The 22,494-nt window shown below is 45.2% G+C and overlaps 1 protein-coding gene across 1 annotated transcript in view; it reads right to left on the reverse strand.

The window, feature by feature from the left end:
• Positions 1–22,494, reverse strand: part of MCPH1 (microcephalin 1) — a gene marked incomplete at both ends in the record, with an annotated part of 219,396 nt that overhangs the window by 187,753 nt on the left and 9,149 nt on the right. Inside the window, 4 exon segments of the mRNA XM_082680246.1 lie at positions 184–273; positions 3,862–4,005; positions 5,412–5,526; positions 8,593–8,680. Of these exon segments, the coding sequence (XP_082536372.1) occupies positions 184–273; positions 3,862–4,005; positions 5,412–5,526; positions 8,593–8,680 (437 nt within the window).

Here is a 22,494-nt window from a genome sequence, read left to right on the forward strand (position 1 = left end):
CCACGGCACAGCCAACGATGAAACTGAGCTAGTTATTGTTGTCACTTGTTTCACACATGCATCAAGTATGAAATAAAAAGATGGTGATTACTTAAGATACGTGGGCAAATAATTTCAGTACACGCCAAAGAGATTAAAGAATAAACCATGCACAGAACGAAGCTTTTGTGAAAATAATTTTACCTGAACACAAAGTATCATGCGAAAGGTTCAAAGATGCTTCACACAGAGCGTTAACGGTGTTATCGTCAGACTTTTCAACGATCTGGGAAGCTGAAAACATAATCAAAACTCCTCATTAAATAACAACTCTGATCTCTGGTAGTAGATGAAGCCAATACTAGGTCCACTCATTCCACTCATGTGGCACTGACACACACACCCACACCCACGACTTATTCCTAATACGTGCTATTCTAGATATCTTACTCAAATCTATTACAGATGATGAGAATCATTAAAATATAATTTATACAAATCATATCATAAAAAAGGCACAGAATCCTAGGATAATAAAAGTTGGAAGGGCTCTTGGAAAGTCGGCCGGCCTAGACCTAAGCAGAAGCTCGATACGGGTAGAGAACCTTTCAGTCAGTCTCACTTCTCAACGATCAAGGCTTTTCTCACGATGATCACCGACAGCTGCCTCTATGACCAGAGCAGTGGTTCTCAACCAGGGGCGGCCTGGCCCCTGCAGATGCTGCTGGACGTCGCGGGTGGGGCTGCGGTGGACAGGAGCCATGCTGCCGGCATCTAGGGGGCAGGGGCCAGGGATGCTGCGGATCACTCTGCCGGGCACAGGATGGTCCCAGCAACAAAGAACTACGCAGCCCCAAGTGTCCGGAGGGCGGGGGCTTCAGAGAAAAACATCCCAGAGATCAGCGATTCAACAGCTAAGGCCACAGGCGTCACCTTCAAAGGCTGTGCATGCAACAGAGCACAGACAAGAGAGAGATCTCGGTCTCACGGCCATAGATTTTTTTTTTAATTAATAATTAATTTATTTATTTATTTAGTTTTGGCTCATTGGGTCTTTGTTGCTGCACGCGGGCTTTCTCTAGTTGCAGCCAGCGGGGGCTACTCTTTGTTGCAGCGTGCGGGCTTCTCATTGCGGTGGCTTCTCTTGTTGTGGAGCACGGGCTCTAGGCGCACGGGCTTCAGTATTTATGGCACGCGGGCTCAGTAGTTGTGGCTTGCGGGCTCTAGGGCACAGGCTCAATAGTTGTGGCACATGGGCTTAGTTGCTCCGCGGCATGTGGGATCTTCCCAGACCAGGGCTCGAACCCATGTCCCCTGCGTTGGCAGGAGGATTCTTAATCACTGCGCCACCAGGGAAGTCCCCAGAGATTTTTTTTTTTTTTTTTTGCGGTACGCGGGCCTCTCACTGCTGTGGCCTCTCCCATTGCGGAGCACGGGCTCTGGACGCGCAGGCTCAGCGGCCATAGCTCACGGGCCCAGCCACTCTGCGGCATGTGGGATCCTCCCGGACTGGGGCACGAACCCATGTCCCCTGCATCGGCAGGCGGACTCTCAACCGCTGCGCCATCAGGGAAGCCCCCCCAGAGATGTTTTTTGAGGAGACTTAAAAGAATACACTTCTGAGAAAACTTGGGCGAACGATTAGAAAATGAGAATAAACCGAGATAAGAAAGGTAAGCACACAGGTAACATTTTCAACTGCTGAATTTAAACTTAACTGCGGGAGGCAGTTACGTAGCAGAATTAACACTGTAAAGTAGTGGAATAAAGTTCAAGGCAAATTAGTTTGCACACATATATAATGATTTGTCGAAACAATCTGGACAGTCCCCTGGAACACTGCTAGTTACCTAGCTCAATGGCCATTCCCACCTGCCTCTTGCAACAGACCCTGATTTTATGCGTGCAGACACACACCCTAGTTAAGACTACTCTTCAGTCTTGCTTGCAGTGCCCTGCAGGTGACTTGTATTTGGTTTCCTACTTCCTAGGCTAAAACTACAGCAGTCCCCTTAGCTATGCCATCCTGAATGCCACTGCCCATTTTAAATTAAACTGGCAGATTAAATTAGATGTACAAACACAAAGAACTGTATTGTATTTCTTGGCTCATCCAGAGTGGTGTTTTGCCTTTGTAGCTCCTGGGCCACACACAGTCGCACTTAGCTTGCAAGCAGGAAGAGCCACAGGACTGCGCTCTGGCCAGCAGAGCTCGGCAGCGGCAGCGGCAGGAGCTGGTGAGGCTGCTCACAGGGAGCTGGCTCCAGGGAAGCCAGGCAGGAGGTCGGGAGCCCGCTCTCCAAGACACCACAGAACAGCCTCCCCGAACCCTGCCTGCCTCTTTCTTTGGCAGGACGGAGAAACACAACTCTATCTAAGTGCAGCCATTGGTTTTTGCATTTGTCCGTTATCGGCGGCCACAACTAACCTTTACTGATACACATGCCCATTGCATAAATATAGATATAAATTCAGGACAGATGAAACAACTAACCTTAAAAATAAACCATACAAGTAATAGCAGAAAATACAATTTTGAAAGCTTGTGGTGGAGGAGTTCTAAGCATCACAGGAATCCTAGAGGCCAGAAGGAAAAGACAAACAGAACAGATTTGTCTACCTTAAACGTAGTATTTCTGTTTCGCAAAAGTCACCGCATTATGACAAACAGCAGAGTTCGTGTATCTTAACCTAGTTTCCCAAGGGTGTGAAACTGCAGTTCTTATAAACAGCTGGCAAAGGGTAAAATGACACAAACTTTTTGAAGGACAATGTGACAATATCTACCAAAATTTTTAAATTCTGCCTTTATGAATTATTATTGCGATACATGAAATACAGAGGAACATAAAGATTCATATAGAAGCATGTCCACTGGCGTGTGGGTTATAACAGTAAACAGTGGGGGGAAAAGCCTTATGTCCAGAGAGGAAAACGGTCACAAAAGAACAAGAACCACCATACCATGTAGTTAAAAAGAATAAAAACTGCAGCGCTGTTTCTAATAAAGAAAAACTGGGGGAATTCGCTGGCTGGTCCAGTGGCTAGGACTCCTGGGGCCTGCAGTTCAATCCCCTCCCTCATCGGGGAACTAAGATCCCGCAAGCTGCACAGCGAGGCCAAAAATTAAAAAAAAAAAGAAAGACAAAATGGACAAATATCCAGCAACAGACGGATGCTTCAATATCAAAAGTCTAGACTACTATGCGACATCTTTAAAAATTAAAATAAAGATGGAGGTCCACACCAATACACTCTTCAGTAAAACAAGAAAGCTGAAAATGAGAGGTATGCCATGATCCAATTTAGGTAAAGAAAAGTTACACCACCACAGAGGAAAATACAGAAGCCTTATCTTGTTCATGTGTACACAGACATGTGACCCACTGAAAAAGATCTGGAGAAACACATCAACATAAAACATGGGTTACCCAGCGGCAGAGGAGAATGAGGTGGGAATCAAGATGGATGTTTACTACAAACGATGTACTACTGGTCAACGTTCTGTATATTACTTAAAAACTTTCAAGATAAAAGAAATAAAGGAAAACATAAACTGAAGCATTACTTAATCTAAAGCAAACTCCTTCAAAAGAGGGGCCCAATTAATTAAAAAAAAAAATCCCGAATATATGAAAAATTACAAAGGAACAACAGGATCTTAAACCTGGAGAATACTACATACCCAATATACTCTTTAAAAATCTTAATAAAGCATAAGATTTTCTGGAAGAAAATATCAACAAAGTCTACGCTGATAGAGGTAAAAAAATGATTATAAGCTAAATTAACTAAAATATCTATGTAAAGGAAAAAAAAAAAAACCCTTTCCACAATTTATTCACCTACTTTGTAATTTCCATCGTATGAAGTGTCACTTACAGGTGGGGGAAAGATTCTCCCGTTTCTCCTTCATCTCCTGCAGCCTCTTCTCCACTGCACTGTGGTGGCCACTGCAGATTTTAACTGTGGGACTGTACACCAAGGAGCCATTAGATTCAAACAAGAGAACAGGAACATCATTATCTGAAAAGAAACAAAAATCCAGTTTTAATCTCAAAAAAATGCCTTCCTCCTTCAACAATATGATTCCTCTTAAGGACACCCCTATCCCCTACTCCACGGGTTCCTCTTCCCTTTTTTTTCTCTCTTTTTTTTTTTTTTTTTTTTTTTGCGGTACGTGGGCCTCCCATCACTGCGGCCTCCCCCGCCGCGGAACACAGGCCCCGGACACACAGGCCCAGCGGCCACGGCTCACGGGCCCAGCCTCTCTGCAGCACATGGGATCCTCCCGGACCGGGGCACGAACCCGCATCCCCTGCATCGGCAGGCGGACTCCCAACCACTGCGCCACCAGGGAAGTCCTCCTCTTCCCTTTTGACAGACACACACACAGACCCGCACGTGCACTCGGCAGCAGGAAGGAGGTCAGGGGATCCTTGGGCCATGAAGTAAGGGGCTCAGTGGTGGGGTGAACAGTGGTGTGCTTCCTGGAATCCACACCTTGCAGGTAATGAAAGAACTTTAGGACCCTGACCACCTGTCCCCTCCCTTAAAAAACAGACCACAAATCATTCAACAGCCTCTCCTTTGCAACTCTTAGGCCTGCACAACTTTTACTGCACTTCTGGCAATATGCAGACATACGTTAGTTGAATCTTTAATACCTTATAGTTGTAGTTTTTAAAAGACAATTCAGACATAAATTTGGTCTAAAAAGAGAACTTTTTAAAATCTATCATTACCATTTTGCTGAATTCTTTCCAAATACACTATCACTGGTGCAGGAAAGATGGCCAAATGGCAGAGGTATGAAGGCTGACAGCAGAGAGGGGCAGAGCTGAGGTGAGGCTGCAGGACAGGCAGATCAGATAGGATGTGGTCGGCTGCAGGACACGTGAAATACAGGATTTTACCCTAAGTAACTTTTCCTTAGGACGACACTGAGGACCGTTAAAGCCCGGGTGGGGCGGCCACGTGAGCTCGGACGTACACCCTTCTGACTGAAGCAGGGAGGTGGAGGCTAAGGACACAGCGGCTGGAAGGCCAGCCAAGGAGCTGCCGGACGCCCACATGGGGTGCTGCAGGCTTGGGAGAAGAGGGCAGAGGAGGAGTTGGGAGACCACTTCAGAGCAGGTCTGGGGTCCAGGGGGGTGACAGGCACCAGGGCAGACAGATGCCAAGGAGAACTCCACGTCTGTCTGGGGCAGCAGACCAGACGGTCATGTGGGATTTGTCAGGGAGGCACCAGCACAGCACCGAGAGACTCGATTCATCAAGCAGTGGGATGACCGAGCGCAAGAACAAAGGATTCAGCCAATGTTCTGCAAAGGCATCGGGCGGCACTGTGCAGGCTAAAGGTTCTGCTCAGTTCTGCTGCTTCGGAAGTACAGACACAGGCACCGGGGGCCGGCCTGCATTTCTCAGCTTACCCACAGTGGTTTTCTGCTGCTGCAGCTCTTTAGCCATTTTCTCAAACTTCTTTTGCAGTCTTTTATCATTTTCTGGTGTTTTAGGCATAAAATCTTTGGGCTGCATACACTTGCGCTGTACAAAAAGGACAGAAAAATAATACTGTATTGCGATTGTGTAAGACAGGAAAAGAACCCTTCCGTACACGTTCCTGATATCTTTTGTAACATCCATAATACAACCTACTTAAAGAGATATTTCTTCACTATATGTGAATTTGTAATGTTTATTCTTCCTATAACTGTAAGAATATGGACAGAATTTTCAGACTGAATAAAGAGCTACACACTAAGTAGCTATGTTTTCTGAGGCATTTTCAGGACCCCAGCATTCTTAGTTTCCATGAAGATTCTTAAACAAAATTAGTCTCCTTTTCCTTATTTTTTGCTACTTTTATGTCTATCTCCCCCCTCCCTAAAAAGTCATGACACAGTAATAAAACACGAAAGTAATTATTTTATAACCACCAAAGAAGAGAACCATAATTTAATCTTGTCTTACTGTCTTTACATCACAGCAACTCCATTCAGCCAGTAAAAAACAAAACCTGTGACCACACGTCCAAAGGGTAGGGAATGAGGAAACCTCGGACACGTGACGTCCGGGTCACCATCTCACCTCACCTCCTGTCCGGGTCACCATCTCACCTCACCTCCTGTCCGGGTCACCATCTCACCTCACCTCACCTCATGTCTCCTAGCACTTTTTACACCGCAGGCCCCCAGGTCCCCTGTGGAAGAGCCCATTTGGGCAGGTCGCCACCGTAAATACAAAAGCTGAGCTTGACACCGACTTCACCTACAGTTACTCCTACACCCGAGGGTCTCTGAAGGATGCTAGGGAAGCGTGTCTTCTGTCCAGGCCTCTTTAGGCGTCCAGTCCAAGTGTGTTCACATGCGTCCCGGTCTAAAGGAAGAACTTCTTAGCCATTCAAGGCTGCTGCTACACTGTGCTCTTGTTCAGCACCCTGCTCTATCTGTTAGTAATGCACTCATTCATCATTTAACAAAAATGTTACTGTGTGTCAGTCACTGGTCTTGAAACAAAGAAAGATCCCTGCATCAGGGAGCTTATACTCTAGGAAGGAGTGACAGAAAATACACATGACAAATAAGTAAACTACATCGTGTGTGTGTGTCAGGAGGATTAGTTCCAGCAGGTCTGGAGCTGGCCTGAACTGTTTTTGCCAAAGTACCTGGACAGCATGCAAGGCACTAATTTAACAGTGTTGCTTTGTAACTATGGGCCCCTGGTGCTTGGGGCGTTTCTACCCCCAAAGCTCGTCAACACTGCCCATTACCAGTGAGAGGGCCCCGTCGCTGGCAGAGGTAATGCAGTTAGAACAGGGGCAGGGGACCAGCATGCGCTCTGTGGACTCGGGAGCACTGCCACGCGGGGTTCTGGGGTCTTCGCGAGAGTCTGGCTGCCCGCACTTCTGCAATATGTTACCAAGGGGCAAGTACTATAGTAAGGAAAAAGCAGGCCGGGGGCTCAGGATGGCTGGCATGGTGGGAAGGACCTGCCACTGTAGACAGAGGAGTGAACCGCCGCTTAGTGAGAAAGGACCAGCAGTACAAAGCCCTGTGGACGTCAGAAAACCGTCTATGGATGGATGGGGGGAAGTGTGTTCCAGACAGAGGGACAGGCAATGCAATGGCCCTAAAACACAAACAAACGTGGTATGTTTGAAGAACAGCAAGCAAGAGGGTCAGGCTGGCAGCAGAGTGAGGGGAGCGAAGACCCTCCCCAAAGACCAAAAGAATAAGGTCTGGAGTCAGGTTTAATCTGCAACTGCATTTGGAGAAAGGAAGGAAGGGGAATGCTTGTAGGGACTAATAAAACCTTAAGTGGTGAAGGGTACGAGCAGACATTATTAACACTTCAGATTAGGAAAAATTTAAAAGATGACTAACATCCAGCATTGGTCAGTGTTAAGAAAAAGTACCCTTGTACACTGCTGGTGGAACTGTAAGTCCCTTTCTAGATATTCCGCTTGGAGAAATAAACTCAAATACATCACACAAACAACATACTTAGTAAAAATCGTCCATGATCTAAGGGTGCATGAATCCAAGACACATTCACGCTGTTTAACACAAAGCAGAAGGAAGTGGAGCCACGTACACACACTGACATGAAAACACACGGTTAAGTGAAGAAGAAAAAGCAACCCCCCAAATAGTACACGTAACGTAGTAGAACCTCGTTCACTCAAAGCACATGTACTGAAGACCATCTGATCAGCAAGGACCCAAGTCAAACTGAAGAGTGCTTATTTTGAGGGAAGGGAAATTAGGAGCGATATGTCTGATCTGTGTTCACTCAACGTACTACCAGCTGCTGCTGGTCTATCACAGAGTCATGAGACGCTCCATTTCACTACCGTCCGACACAATCTGGTTGGAGACAAGTGAGTTTCCATCACTGCACGGGTGCGTTCCAGCTTGTCTGAGATGAAATGTGATGGAGACACAGGATTTACTATTTCAGAAAACTTGGAGACATCCATGGGAATGTCTTCCCTAGTCTACAGCTCTCCTCTGCCTCACTCAGTGTGGAGAAAGTCTGTAAATCTTCTCTCCAACGGGGATTCTCACATGACAACAAAGTGACTGATGTCACAGCGAACAGTTTACCCTCAGATACAGAAATCAATTAAAACTTTTAAATAATAAAAAACCAAAACGGTTGTGGTTCAAACGTGAACCAGACCTCAGAGAAAAGCAGCATCTCTGTATTTGCACAGATCTTCTGTAATAAATAACTGTGTACACTTAGCTATTTCTGCCTCAGACTTTTGAGATTTTCCAGCCAAACAGATCAAATGTATTTTACTACAGATGTTGAGAACCTGAATCCTGAAGTAGTTACCAGAGCACCTGAAAGGGTGCTAGTTTCTTGGCAACTTTTAGTTCTCCTTTGGGCAAACAGTCTCTTCCATTTATCACAAACTACATCAAAGCATTCATGGGATAAAGTAAGCTCTATAACTCATTAAAAAATGCTGTGTGAGAAGAATAATACAATCAATAGCAATATTAAGACAACTCTTGAATATATTTCTAAAAGTTTTATTTTCTAGGAAGAAAAAAATGAATAAATTGATGACTGCCAGAGTCCACACTGAAGTCCCGTACTTACTTTTTTTTTCATTAGGCTTGGTAGGTGCTCATTGGGATTAGCTGCAGGGAACAGCGATTCATCGATGTGCACTCCAGCTGTCCTGCATCTGTGTGATCAAAGCGAACGGTAATGAGCATGTTCTATGAGGGTCACACAACATTAAATCTGCACACGTGTCAGTTAGCAATGAAAGAAATCCCTACACAGGTCATTCTAATAGACATGTCCTTTAACACAAGTACATTTATTACCAAACACAAAAGGCAATACAAATTCAATTTACCAAAACCTTCTCTATTTGGTGTTTTTAAGTGTAAGAGCAGAAGAGAAGTGAGAGGCAGGTACAGGAAGTACAATTTTTATGCAATAACTTGAGACCTGCAACACTCCAAAATGATCACTGTGTGGCACTCATAAAGCACATGCTATTAAATGCACAATTTAAGAGTAAACAGGCCATAAAATGAATAAGCTAGAGCTAGAAGGGTCCTAAAGAAATTGAAGCCAGAAAGCTTATCTATCCTCCAAAACCAAGTTCTCCTTCCTGTGTGTTTCTGTCAAGGCACCACCATCACCTGGAGACCTAGCTCTGCGGTCCCAGCTACGCTGAGCTGTACCTCCTGCTTCCACAGCCCGTCTGTCCTCACATCTGCCATTTCCCCTCCTGCATCACCCTTCACCTCCATACCTGCCTTGGGAATCCCTCGGCCATTACCCACTCCTAAGCATTCAGCTGCTCAAATCTAAACAATTACAATGATTTTCTAAATGATCTCCTTCGCTATGGTTTCTCCTCTTCTGATCCATTCATATAATACTGAAACATTAATCTTAAAACATTTTATTCATCTCTCCATAACCCAGATCAATCACTCGCGTGTTTACAAAATCATGTCACCAATCTAAGTCTTTTTAAAATAAGGCCACTAACCCCATCTCCAACTATATTTCATTAGACTATTACTGTTCAACATTTAGTACACAAATAATAGCTGAAAATATAATAAAACACAGTGCAATAAAAAAAGAATGAGGCAAATCTATCCCTAATGATACAGAAAGGTCTCTAAAATAAGAATGAAATGTGCATGTGTATGGTATTGTACAGTGAAGTATTTCTCACTTTAAGTCTGGAAGATGACACACCAAAATGTCAACAGCACTCATCAGCCGTGACTCTCAAAGTGTGAACAGAGAAGACGCCTGATGTGAGTCAGAACTACTGCCATCATGACAAGGATACATTCCCGGCCCGCTCACTCCTCACCCTCAAGAGCACACGGTGGAGCTGAAGCGAAATGACATGAGTCATCCCCACACACCAGATGCAGAAGCAGATATCAGAAGATATTAGAATGCAACTGTCTTCTATTAAGCCAGACGTGAAAGAAATTTTCAAAAATGTAAAAAAAAAAAAAAAAAAGGCAGCACAATTATTAGGACAAGAGAAGAACAGCAAGGTGGAGCAGAAGCCAGACGGCACAAGTGACACGACAGGGTCAGGAAAGGCTGCAGGTCAGAGGCCACCACCAGACTGAACCGGATGAGGATGCAGACTTGGGAGGACGCAGGTCTTCTGTCTGGAGGAAGAGCAGAGACAAAAGCACAGCGAAGTGAAGAAGGTGATAATTTCGGGAACACATCCAGCATTCGGCGTGAGTGAAGTGAATGAACAGGAGTCAGGAGACCAGTGACAAAGATGACACCCTCGTCCTGAGGGCTCCAGGGCCTGAGAAGGTGTCAGGGGCCCTGGACAGGTCCCTCTGAGGGACAAGTTCCAGGACAGGGACACCAAGACCAGCCAGGGCTAGTGGGGTAGGAGATGCCAAAGATTTCAGCAAGGCTGTGGGGCTGGGCTGGGGACCCGTAACCAAGCAACGCTTAGGAGTAAGAACAGCGCACGCCTGGCCTCTGGTTAGAGCTGATGGGCTGAGCACATGTCTCTCTCCTCCCCCCACCAAACCCCAATCAAATGACAGTAAAGGAAAACAGAAGGACACAAATCAACAGAAGTAAAGAGCAGGTAAGAGAGAATCTGGGGGATTGAAGAACAAACAGGAAACCCCAGCCTTGCAGCTGGGGCAGTGGGTCTACCAGAAGGGTCCGGATTCCTCTCCTCACACCTCAAGGGAGGCCAGGGTGGGTCTGAAGAGCAGCAGCTCTACTCCTAACTGCTGCACCCCACTCGCTCCTCCAGCAGAGCAGAGGTGATGGGTTCTGTCCTCAGACACCGTGGACCGAAGACACACTGGACTAAGGACACCAGGCCCAGCTCCGGTGGGACAAAGACGTGCAGGAAACAAAATGTACTTGTAGTGCATCTTCAGATTCAGCTAAAAACCACTTTCACAGTCATAATAACGTCAATAAAACTACTGATTTAATTGAATGCGTACACTGGAATAATGAGAGGATTAAGAATCACGGAGGGGTGGTGGAGAGTATGTGCACGCGGTAAATGCATGTACGTGGGGACATCGAGGTGTGTCCCCCAAAGGCAGCTAGTTGGAAAGCTAGCCTCACCTCCACACCAAAAAGTCATTAGACAACATCAAAATGAACATCAGGACAGCAGTGGAGCCACAGTAATGAGGAATCCAGAGGTAAGTCAGAGCTCTAGAAAGAGCTGCAGGAGTGGAAAGGTGACGCCTCCAGAGAACAGGAGCTGGGGATCAAAAGGGACTAGTGTTCTTGCTGTAAGCCTCGTAAGACGAGCTGGTTTTCCTCTCTGCGGTGTGTGTGGGACCCAGCTCTCCCTTCCTAACAGGACAGCAATGGGAAACGAAGCATCCTGACTCAAAGGCAGGACAACGGCACCACAGACCAAGACGGAAGATGGAGTTTAGAAGCGGTTAGGAATGAGTTCAGTTCTGGACGTATTTAAACCCAGATGACTCATCCAAGCAAATCCATCTAGCAGGCAACCCCTTACGTAGCTCTGACGCTTAGGGGATGTACTAGGATAAAGACAGATGTGGGTAAAATTCTAATCCCTCACCCAGGTCCTGAAGGAGCAGGTCTCTGTCCCAAAGCTTCCTTTTCTCACTAGACTCCAGCCACTGACCCTCCGGCATTGTCCTGCCTCGGGCTGGACCTTCTGCTCCCAGGACACAGTCCCCCAGTTCAGGGAAAGACTAGCTCCTTTGCTGTCTTTTTTGCCTCAGCTCAAAGCTCCCCACTGACTCCGAAAGCCCCCCGGCCCCCCAAAAAGCACTCTGCCCAAGCAGGGCAACCCACTCCAGGGGGCCTCCTGTGCCCTCCAGGGCCTTAAAAAACCTTTCTAGCACTTACAAAACTTGTCTTCCTCATTAAAAGTATGTTCCGGGGAGGCAGTAAATATGCCCGTCTAGTTAGAGCTGTAACCCCAACGTCTGGCAGAGAGTAAGCACTCAAAAGTATTTTCTGAATAATGAGTAATTTGTAGAAAGACAAACACTGCTGAGCTCTTTATCTTACACCATACGTGTACACAAACACCAAAAAGAAAAAGAACAAGAAAAAAAAAAAAGCTCAAAACAGATCACAGAACTAAACGCAAAAGCGAAACCTAAAGCTCCTAAAAGAAAATGCCCGAAAAAATTCATGCTTCTGAAGCAGGCAAAGATATTCAGAGAGGATGTTAAACATAAAGCACAAAAGAAGAAAACGAAAAACTGGACTTCAACACAACAGAACATTTGTGTAGTTTGAAAGACACAATAAAGAAAACAAAAGTCTCAGACTGAGAGAAAATAATTACAATATGTGAATCTGACCAAAGAAATTAGTATGTACAATGTATACAAAAATCACATACAACTCAATATTAAGAAGACAAAAACTAATTTAAAAAAAATGGGCAAAGGATTTAAACCAAAGACAATACACGAAGATTCACTAAGCACATTATCTTATGCTCAGCACTCGACATCAGGAAAATATAATCAAAACCAGATGAGGTCCTCACATTTATGGTTGACTGATTCTTGACAAGAGAGTCAAGACAAGTCCCTGGGGAAAGAACGACGGAAGTCTTTTCAACAAATGGGGCTGGGACAACTGTGGGACAACCACACGAGAGAGAAGACATGAGACCCCGACCTCACACCGTACACAAAACTAACTCAAGATGGACAAAACCCTCAATGTAAGAGCCGAAACTATACAATTCTTCGAAAAGAGATAGTAAATCTTTGTGATCTTGGACCTGGTAATAGTTTCTTAAATGACACCAAAGCACAAGAAACAAACAAAAATAAATCAACTGGACTTCATCAAAATTAAAATCTTTTTGCTTCAAAGGAAACTGTAAAGGAAGTGTAAAGACAACCCACAGAACAGAAGAAAATATTTGCATATCGTATACAATATGGATATATGTGAGACAGCCGTACAACGGAATACTATTCGATCATAAGCAATGAAACTCTGACACAGGCTACAGTGTGGATGCATCTTGAAAACATTAGGTCATGAGAAAAAAGCCAGGCCCAAAGCTCACATACTGTATGATTCTGTTTACATGAAACATCAGAACAGGCAAATCCACGGCGACAGAAAGTAGACCAGGGCTACTCTGGGCTGGGCAGCATAGAGGGATCAGTGATGCAAAGGTTTTGTTCTGAGGTGATGAGAATGCTTTCAGCTGATTGTGGTCGTAGCTGCACAGCTCTGTGACTATATTAAAAACCACTCAACTGTACACTGGCTGAATTTTATCCCAAAAAACTGCTACAAAAAATAAAAAAACCACATGAATACCACTACACAGCCACTAGAAAAGCTAAAATTAAAGACTGACAAACTGCAAGTGCTGGTGAAGACTCGTGCCCTGATCGTAGGAACGTAAAGTGACACAACCGCCTTGGAAAACAGTGTGGGTAACGACCCAGGAGCATGAAGATATACAAGGTCACACACACGACTGTTCATGGAACTTTACTGGTAACAACCAAACATTGAAAACTACCCAAACGTCCATTAACAGGTGAATGGGTAAACAAACTGGTATATCCATGCACTAGAATACTATTCTGCTATAAAAGAAATGAAATTATTGACGGGGGGACGATGGATAAATCATGGATAAATCTCAACATGGATAAATCTCAAAAACATCACGTTAAACGAAAGAAGCCAGGCACAACCTAACACATGCCGGATGAGTGCGCTTACAGGAGACGCTGGAACAGGCAAAGCTGATCAATACTGACGGACCAGGTGATCGGCGAGTGTGCTGGCGGGGGCGGCGGGCAGGGGGGAAGCCGACAACAAAGGGACACAAAGGAACCCCTGGGGTGATGAAAATGCTCAGTGTTTTGACTGTGATGGTGGTAGCATGGGTATGTACCTTTGTCAAAGTTCAGTGAACTATATACTTAAAATGGAAATATTTCATCTCATGAAAATCATTTTTATAAAGTTGATTTTTAAAAAACCAACTAATCACCGAAGGCTGTAGGAAGCCTACAATTAAGAGCTGGGCAGAATTATGGATCTAATGAAAAGAGATGAGAAACGGGCAGCAAGGATGGAGAAGACCAGGAGAGAGGTTTCTTAAGGATGCCTCTTTTTAAAAAAAAACCCCTTTGATTTTACCAATTTCTGCCTCAAGCAGTGTTTACCAGCTCCCCCCGCTCGGGAGAAATGTCACCCATTTTCCACTGTTATAAGCAACAAAGTAGCCAAAAAGGGGTGGCCGGAAGCACCCGGATAGAAGACTCGGATGGGAAGACCTAGGATCATCCCATCATCACCGAGACGACAGGAAAGTTACAACCGGCAGCGTCATGAGGCTCAGTCAGCTCCCGAGAAGCCTCACTCCAGCCTGGTGGGGAAGCAGTGCCTTTCCCCCCACTGAACGACCGAGGAAACTGAGGCTCACACAAGACCATCTGCCCGAGTTTACAGAACCACCGGTCTCCTCTACTAGTCAGTAACCTGGAAAGGCTCGCCCCAACGGGCTGGAGGTGTGCCTGACCCCAGACTCCCGACCACCCGCCCCCATGGGGGAGGATGGAGCCTGGCGTGGACATACTCCCTGAACCCACTCGGTTGAACGTCGGTCCTTCCACGATACAAACGTAACGTGCGCCCACACGCAGAGGAAAATATTGAAGCCTCTACCTCGAAACCACGTTTATCAGGCACTCAATCAAAATCTACTGAATAAACAGAAAAAGCTCACCAGCTGCATTTCTGCTTTTCTTCAGAAATGTACAGTGATGACATCATCCCCCCATCTAGTGGTTAAGAAGAGAAGAGTTTCAAGAGATGCCCCTAAAAGCAGGACGAGCCTTCCGCCTCTGTTTTCTGGCTGCCACTCTCAGAGCCCTGGGCTCAGCCCAGCACGTGGGCCCTGCCCTGGGAAGTCCTGCCTGGGATCCGGGGCCGAGCGGTGGGACCTGCGGCACTGCCCGCCCTGCCTGCTCGGGACCCCGACGCCCGTCCCACCCTCAGGACCAGCCACCTCAAGCCCGGTCAGTAAGTCATTCAGCACAAGGGTCTTAAGGCCCAGCAGAAGGGCAGGGCGCTAAGGGGAGACGAAACACCGGGACTACGAGGATGGCAACTTTGAGGGGGCGCCAGGCTCCAAGCACACAGTCCTGACAGAGGGTTCAGGTCTCGTCCCCACCCCTACCAGCGGCGCAGGGGAGAAGGCGAGGGGTCACAGAAGTTCGGGGAGCAGCGCTGCGGGCAGAGCACCGACCGCCGACGGCGCACGCGGGGAGCAGCCGGCCCGGTGGGCGCCAGAGCCCGTGGCCTGGATCCGCGCTCCAGGCTGCTTGCTGAAAAGCGATCAGAGGAGAGGCAGGATTTGACAAGGCCGTAAAGGGAGAAAAGAAGTTTAAGACCTGGATTCGAGGGAGGGGCACTGGAGGGGAAACGCTGGAGCAGAGCACGGAGCAGCGCCGGCGGCGCCCAGGAGCCAGCGAAGGGTCCAGGTGCGCGTCCCTGGGGCGCCTGCGCGACGCGCACTGCAGCAGCAGCTCGGCCCCCGGCCCGCCCCGCTGCGCCCGCCCGGCCAGGTCCCGGTCCTCTCCCAGGAGGGGGCACGTCACTATGCCCACCGCTGCTCACCGATCTTCAAATGAGAGCGTGTGCATGCCGGGGAGACATGAACGCCTTCTGAACAGGAACCAGACGGACGGGGAGAGCTTGCGGCTAGAAACTTTCCCAGCCCCAACCCCGCTAGGTTCCTCCTGAGGACTGCCTTGAGGCCTCGGTTCCCGAAGGCCCGCTGCTCTCCACGCGCAGCCCCGACTGCCCAGGCCACGCTCACCCCCGCGGCCCCTCCGCCAGGAGCCCCCGGACGCCCACCCCGGGGCCTTTGGATTTGCCGGTAAAAGGCCGATCACCTCCATCCTGAACCGTATCAGAGAACATGCTGGGGAAATAAAACCCCCTGGCACAAAGCAGGGACAATTTATGTGACTGGTGTGATGACCCGCCTTAATTTGTCAAATCCCAGTACACATGCCTTGGTCTATCACAAATACTTCTGTCAACAGTGAAATAAGGCTTTAAAGCAAAGCATCCTGGCCAGGGCTGAAGTGCAGACCCCTGTCGAGTGGGGTGGGCACGACTGCCTTCTCCGCCTGCCAAGTGCTGCGTCAAATGCGGCGCAGACCAGGGGGCACCCAGGACAGCAGAGCACGTGTCTCGTGCTCAAGTGGCCTTTCCCCCGCATGTGTCAAACAGCAAAACCGCTTCGCAGTGCCATGTCATGAGCTGGCGGGAAAGGCGTCTTTGGGCTGGACTCGCAGGTATCCGTGGGAACTCACTGACTCGCTATACGTGGATGGCTGCAGAAACAAATGCGTGGCCCAGATACAGGTGCATCTCACCAACTCTGCCCCCAAGAAGGCGTGGGGCCGGCACCCCTTGGCAACGAGCATGCCTACCACCCAGACTTTGGACTCAAGTACTATTTTTCCACTAAAAGGAACCAGGGCTCCTTGGAGAAAAGGCTGCATGCAGGGCCGGGAGAGAGAAAGTACAAGCTGAGCCTGGACTGAATTGTGCCAGAAGAGAAAAGAAGTGTTCAGGGAATGATGGAGAAATGATAAAATAATGACAATGACAAAAGTCAACTTGAACGGGCTACCACTGGCCAATGGAGGACAATTCAAACCTTAAAAGGAACAATGATAGTAATGGATTATAACCCACTGGATCAAGTACAGACACACACAGTGTGATGAGGGAGAGTTATTTACAGAGTGTGAAAGTCCCTCCGTCAAAAGCCACACTGACTAATTGCCAAGGGGGCATATTCACCCCAGTGGAGCGGCCTGGAAGGCACCACCATCACAGAGAGGAAACACCCAGCACCAGTCCCAGGTCATCCCTGCAAGACACAGAACGCGGATCATCTCACCAGGAAACACCGGACACTCCCCGACTCAGTCCCATTCGTAGCCTTCAACAGCATCAAAGGCAGGAAAGCCGAAGACAGGCCAAGGAAGGGCTCCACGGGGAGAAAGACGGGGAGATGCAACAACCAGACACAACGTGGGCTTCTGGGGTGGAGTCGACGGCTGTCAGGTGTGTGACTGGAACAGCCGGTGAGATCAGCGTGGACGGCCGCGTTGTGGTTGTGCAAGGAAACATGCTTGTGTGTAGGAAGCACTAAAGGCAGGTGTGAGGGGCGGACTCTCAAACACGTAGGGATGTCGCCTGAGAACTGTGTCCCCAGTTATCTGTTTCTCTGTGACTGTTTAAAAAATGTAACTTCAACAACCTTCTCCAACTGAACTTAGAGGTGATGGTCAAGCTGACCTTCATGCCTTTCACCTTTATTTCTTCTCCCTTCAATATGGAAATGTGTGTCCAAAGGAAACATCAGAATTTTATCAACTGCAGTTACAGCTGTCTGCTCTTAGAAAGAACACACCCAGAAATAACCCAACAAAACGGGATTCTAGTGACACCTAGTGACCTTATGTATTTCATGAAAGTTCACATCCTCAGTGGAAAACACGAGCAATAGTCTGCACAGGCAGTTAACGAAAGAAGAACGGATACATGACACAAAAAATAAAGGTCAGCTTGGCTGTTACCTCCAAGTTCTGTCAAAGGAAGTTCAAGCTCACTAAAAATCAAGGCAATGCAAATGAAATCAACTTTATCATTTCACCTGCCAAGTAGGAAAGATTAAAAAGTCTGATAACTCACACTGCTAGAAAGAAAGGCACTTGGCACATTCTTTCCAGAATGTAACTTGACAGCATCTATCAAAAGCTTAACTATGTAAGCCGTCTGAACCCAAAAGTCCATTTTTGGAATTTAAACCTATGGAAAGACTTATACCTCTGCAAGAAAGTAATGTACACAAAGGTTCAATGTTGGTCTATTTCTGATTGGAAAGAAAAAGAAGAAAGAAATGGAAAACTTCATACTCATTAATAGGAGATAGGTTACATAAATTACTGGATATCTATTACAAAAGACCAATATGTGTTTTAAAAATCAAGATACACCTCTACGTAAAAACATGGAAAAATGTTCTCTCTGATACTGTTAACTAAAAAAGCATATGTGCATTCCATGAAAAAAAAAAACCTACTTATTTACTTGGATGTATATATATAAATGTGAGTGTATACATGCACGATTACACATTTTTTATATGCTCAGTAAAAAACAATCTGAAACTATATACTCCAAATTCTCAATGGTAGGTTTCCCCCAACTGAGGGGAGTGCTGGAAGATAAGGCATAAGGTAGATTAAGTAGGGATTTTTCACTTTAAAAATAGCACACATTTAAATATATTTAATTCAAAAGAAAGTTTGTTTTCAAGATAGCAGAAGGAAATCTAAAAATCAGTAATTAATTGTATATAATGGTTAAAATCTGATTGTGTTACAACAAACAATAATAATAAACAAGAAAGAAAATAATTTGTATTAAAAATGTGATTAAATTCACTTTTAAAGAGACCTTAGGAGATTGCCTTCGGGTACAGTTACAGTTATTTTGTAGTTTCTACGAGCCCCTTGAGCTAAGCAGTGGCAGAGATGAGAAAGGGGGTAAAGAGGAAGGAAATTAGGGAACAGACCAGCAAAGGAACAGGATAGCAGGAGAAAAACTGTTGGTGAGAGGTCCCATGTCAGGACTGGCTGGAGGCCTCACTTCAGGACAGGAGTGCCCAGCTGTCAGGTTACATGTTCGCCCAAGCTTCTCCATTAACTTCAAGCTTTCAGTAAAGGTCTATTTTTCTGTACCCACGTATCCATACAACCTTTTACTTGTAGCTCTGATATCTCCTCTGTTCATCAGTTGTTGGGACAAATACTTCCTGAGCACCTACTATGTGTTAGGTGCTTAGTGGAAACACAACTACAGAAGACGACAAACACGGAGGTCGTGCGTACAGTTTACTTCATAATGGAAAGACCAAAATGCATGATTTGGTAGGTAGACAGACACACAAATGAACGAATAAGTTATACCAGCACAAAAGAGAGTAACAAAGGGGGCTCTACTATAGATGGGAGGACACAGAGAGCACTTCAGGGAAGGTGACCCTGAAATGGGACACATATGAAGGAGCTGAGGCCAAAACAGGGTGAAGCAGGAGGAGAAGGAAGCAGAGTCAAAATGGTTGAAATAAAAAGCAGGTAAAGGAGGACCAACATACATATAATTTAAGCCCTTGAAGAAGAAAAGCAAAGCAATGGAACAGAGTAATACTTAAATCATCCAAGAAAAATTTTCAGAAATAAAGACCTGAATCTCTTGAAAAGGCCAATCTAGAATTAGAATGATCAACTGGATCAATTAGAGACACAGTAAGAAAAGACCATTAAACTTTAAAAGAAAAAAAACAAATCCTTACAGCCCCCAAGCAGAAAGAATAATTTACAAGGAGAAAAAAATTAGACTGGCACCAGATGCTTCAAAAAGAACATACTAAGTTCCACTGTATTTATTCCTAACAAACCAAATCTCCCACAAATAAATACACCATAAACTATAAGCCACACATTCTGGAAATACCAAAAAACCCCTCCAACTACCAGAAGACTTTGGAGGCTAGGGAAAAACAAAAACAAGCAAATTTTGAAAGGAAGCAAAACAAAAAATCTGGGGCTTTACCACAGTTTCTGGGGCTTTACCCTGAAGTAAAACATGACAGTTTCTATGGCAGTGGTAGTGATGGGCAGCTGCTGTCTTGGCCAAAGGAACTGGGGATAAAGAGCCCGGGCAGCTAAGGCCACCAGGAAATGATGCAAGGATCCAGGAAGCAAAAAACCAGAGAAGGGGCACCTCAGATTCTGAGCATGAAGTCCAAGTCCCTGGCTGACCCCTGTTCTAGTGTCCATGGGGCAAACAAATACGCCTGCAGCTAAGGCTTGAACGGAACAAATCCACGCAATGCCCAGCACAGGCTGTAAAATGACAGTGCACAGGTTACAGCTAAACAATTCAACTGCTTTTGCTAAAACAAAGTCAATACCCTTTGGCGTAACAGAAGAGAAACCAGACTCTATATAACATTTGCAATGCCCAAAATACAACCCAAAGTTGTTTTACGGAAGAGTCAGGAAAATGTGACACATTCTCAAGGAAAAAACAATCAACAGCCACCAACCTCAAGATGCTGAAACGACCAGACAAGGAATGGCTATAACTATCCTCCACCAGGGAATGGAAGATACGCTTTTAATGAAAGACAGAGAAAGCAAAGACAGGAAATCTCAGCTGAAAAACAAAACATATAAACACAAAAAAGAACCAAGTGGAAATGTCAGAACTGAAAAATATCTGAAATACATTTAATTAATGGACTTAATAACAGAATGGAATTGATGGAAAAAAGAGTCAATGAAATTGAAGAAAGATCAACTTGGAGAGAAAAAAGATGACTGAAAAACAATAAACAAAAACCAGGGCATTAGGGACAAGTGGGAAAATGTCAAAAACTTTATCACACAGGAGGGACTGGCAAACCATGGCCTGCAGGGCACCCGGCCCACCACAACGTTTTATAATAAAGTTTTACTGCAACACAGCCACACCCATTTGTTTGTTCTTCTCCAGGGTTCTTTCCACACCAGGGCCTGCAGGGAGCAGCTGAATAAAGACTATGCGGCCCACAAAGCCTAAAATATTTACTATCTGCCCCTTTACAGAAAAACTTGGCCAATTCCTGATATGCAGCTAGAGTAGTACCAGAAAAACAGGCAGGAAAGATATTTGAAGAAACAACGGCCCAAACTAATCATGTTTTTAGAAAAAAAATGTATAACCTCATACATTAAAAAACTTAGCAACATCTTAACAGAATAAGTTAAAAAGCACCACACTTAGACACTGAAACTTCTGAAAACCAAAGATAAGGAGAAAAACTTGAAAGATGCCAGAGATAAAGGACACATTACTTACAACGCAGAAATTATTTAAAAGACCACAGGCTTCTCATGAGCTACCAGAGGACAGAAGACTCTGGGAAAACACCTTTAAGCAGTTGGGGGAAAAAAAAAACAAAAACAACTGTCACCCTGGAATTCTATATCCATTGAGAATACTATTCACTAAATGATGATGGAATAAGGACATTTTCAGATGGAGAAAACCATGGAAATCTACTGTCATCTGATTAAAAGAAATGCTAGACTGCCAGAACTGAAGGGAGAAATAAACAATTTAACATTAACATTTGGAGACTTCAATACCCCAATTAGTAACGGATAGAAACGGGACTTCCCTGGTGGCGCAGTGGTTAAGAATCCGCCTGCCAAGGCAGGGGACACGGGCCTGAGCCCTGGTCAGGGAAGATCACACAGGCGCGGAGCAACTAAGCCCGTGCGTCACAACTACTGAGCCTGCGCTCTAGAGCCCACGAGCCACAACTACTGAAGCCCACGCGCCTAGAGCCCATGCTCTGCAACAAGAGAAGCCACCACAATGAGAAGCCTGTGCACCGCAATGAAGAGTAGCCCCCGCTCGCTGCAACTAGAGAAAGGCCACGTGCAGCAACAAAGACCTAATGAAGCCAAAAATAAATAAATAAATAAATTTAAAAAAATAGCACTAAACAGATCAAGAAACAAACAAGAAACTTAGAAAACAGTATAAACCAACTAGATCTAACAGACATCTATATATGGAACATTCCATCCACAACAACAGAATGAATACACATTCTTATCAAGTACACATACAACATTCTCTGGGCCAGATCAAATGTTAGGGCATAAAAACAAGTCTCAACTACTTTAAAAAAAAGAACTGAAATAATATAAAATATGTTTTCTACCCATAACAGAATGAAATTAGATACCAAAAACAGAATGAACTTTGGAAGGCTCACAAATATGTAGAAATTAAACAAGAAGCTACAAAATAACGAATGGGTCAAAGAAGAAATCACAAGAAAAAATGGTAAATACTGTGAAATAATTGAAAACAAAAATATAATATATCAAATTTCAAGAGATGCAGCTAGAGCAGTGCTTCGAAGGAAATTTATAACTATAAACACATATTAAAAAAGACTAAAGATTTCAAATGAATAATCTAATGCTCTACCTAAAGAACTAAGAGCAAACTGAACCCAAAACAAGCAGAAAGAAGGAAATAATAATTATAGTGGAAATTAAAAACGTACAGAAAAACAATGGAGAAACATCAACAAACCAAAAGTTGGTTCTTTGACATGATCAGTGAAATTGACAAGCCTTTAGCTTAGACTGATCAAGACAAAAAGAAGTGATTACTAAAATCAAGAATGACTTTGGTTTTTTTTTTAAGGTCACTACTGACCTTATCAAAATAAAAAGGATTATTACAGAATACTACAAACGAGTACATGCCAACAAATTAGACAACCTAGATGAAGTGAACACATCCTAGAAAGGCACAAACTACTCAAACTGACTCAAGAAATAGAAAATGTGAATAAACCTATAACAAGAGATTGAATTAGTAATC

Source organism: Grampus griseus, assembly GCF_964374135.1.
Source record: "Grampus griseus genome assembly, chromosome: 21".
In the NCBI taxonomy this organism is placed as follows: Eukaryota; Metazoa; Chordata; class Mammalia; order Artiodactyla; family Delphinidae; genus Grampus; species Grampus griseus.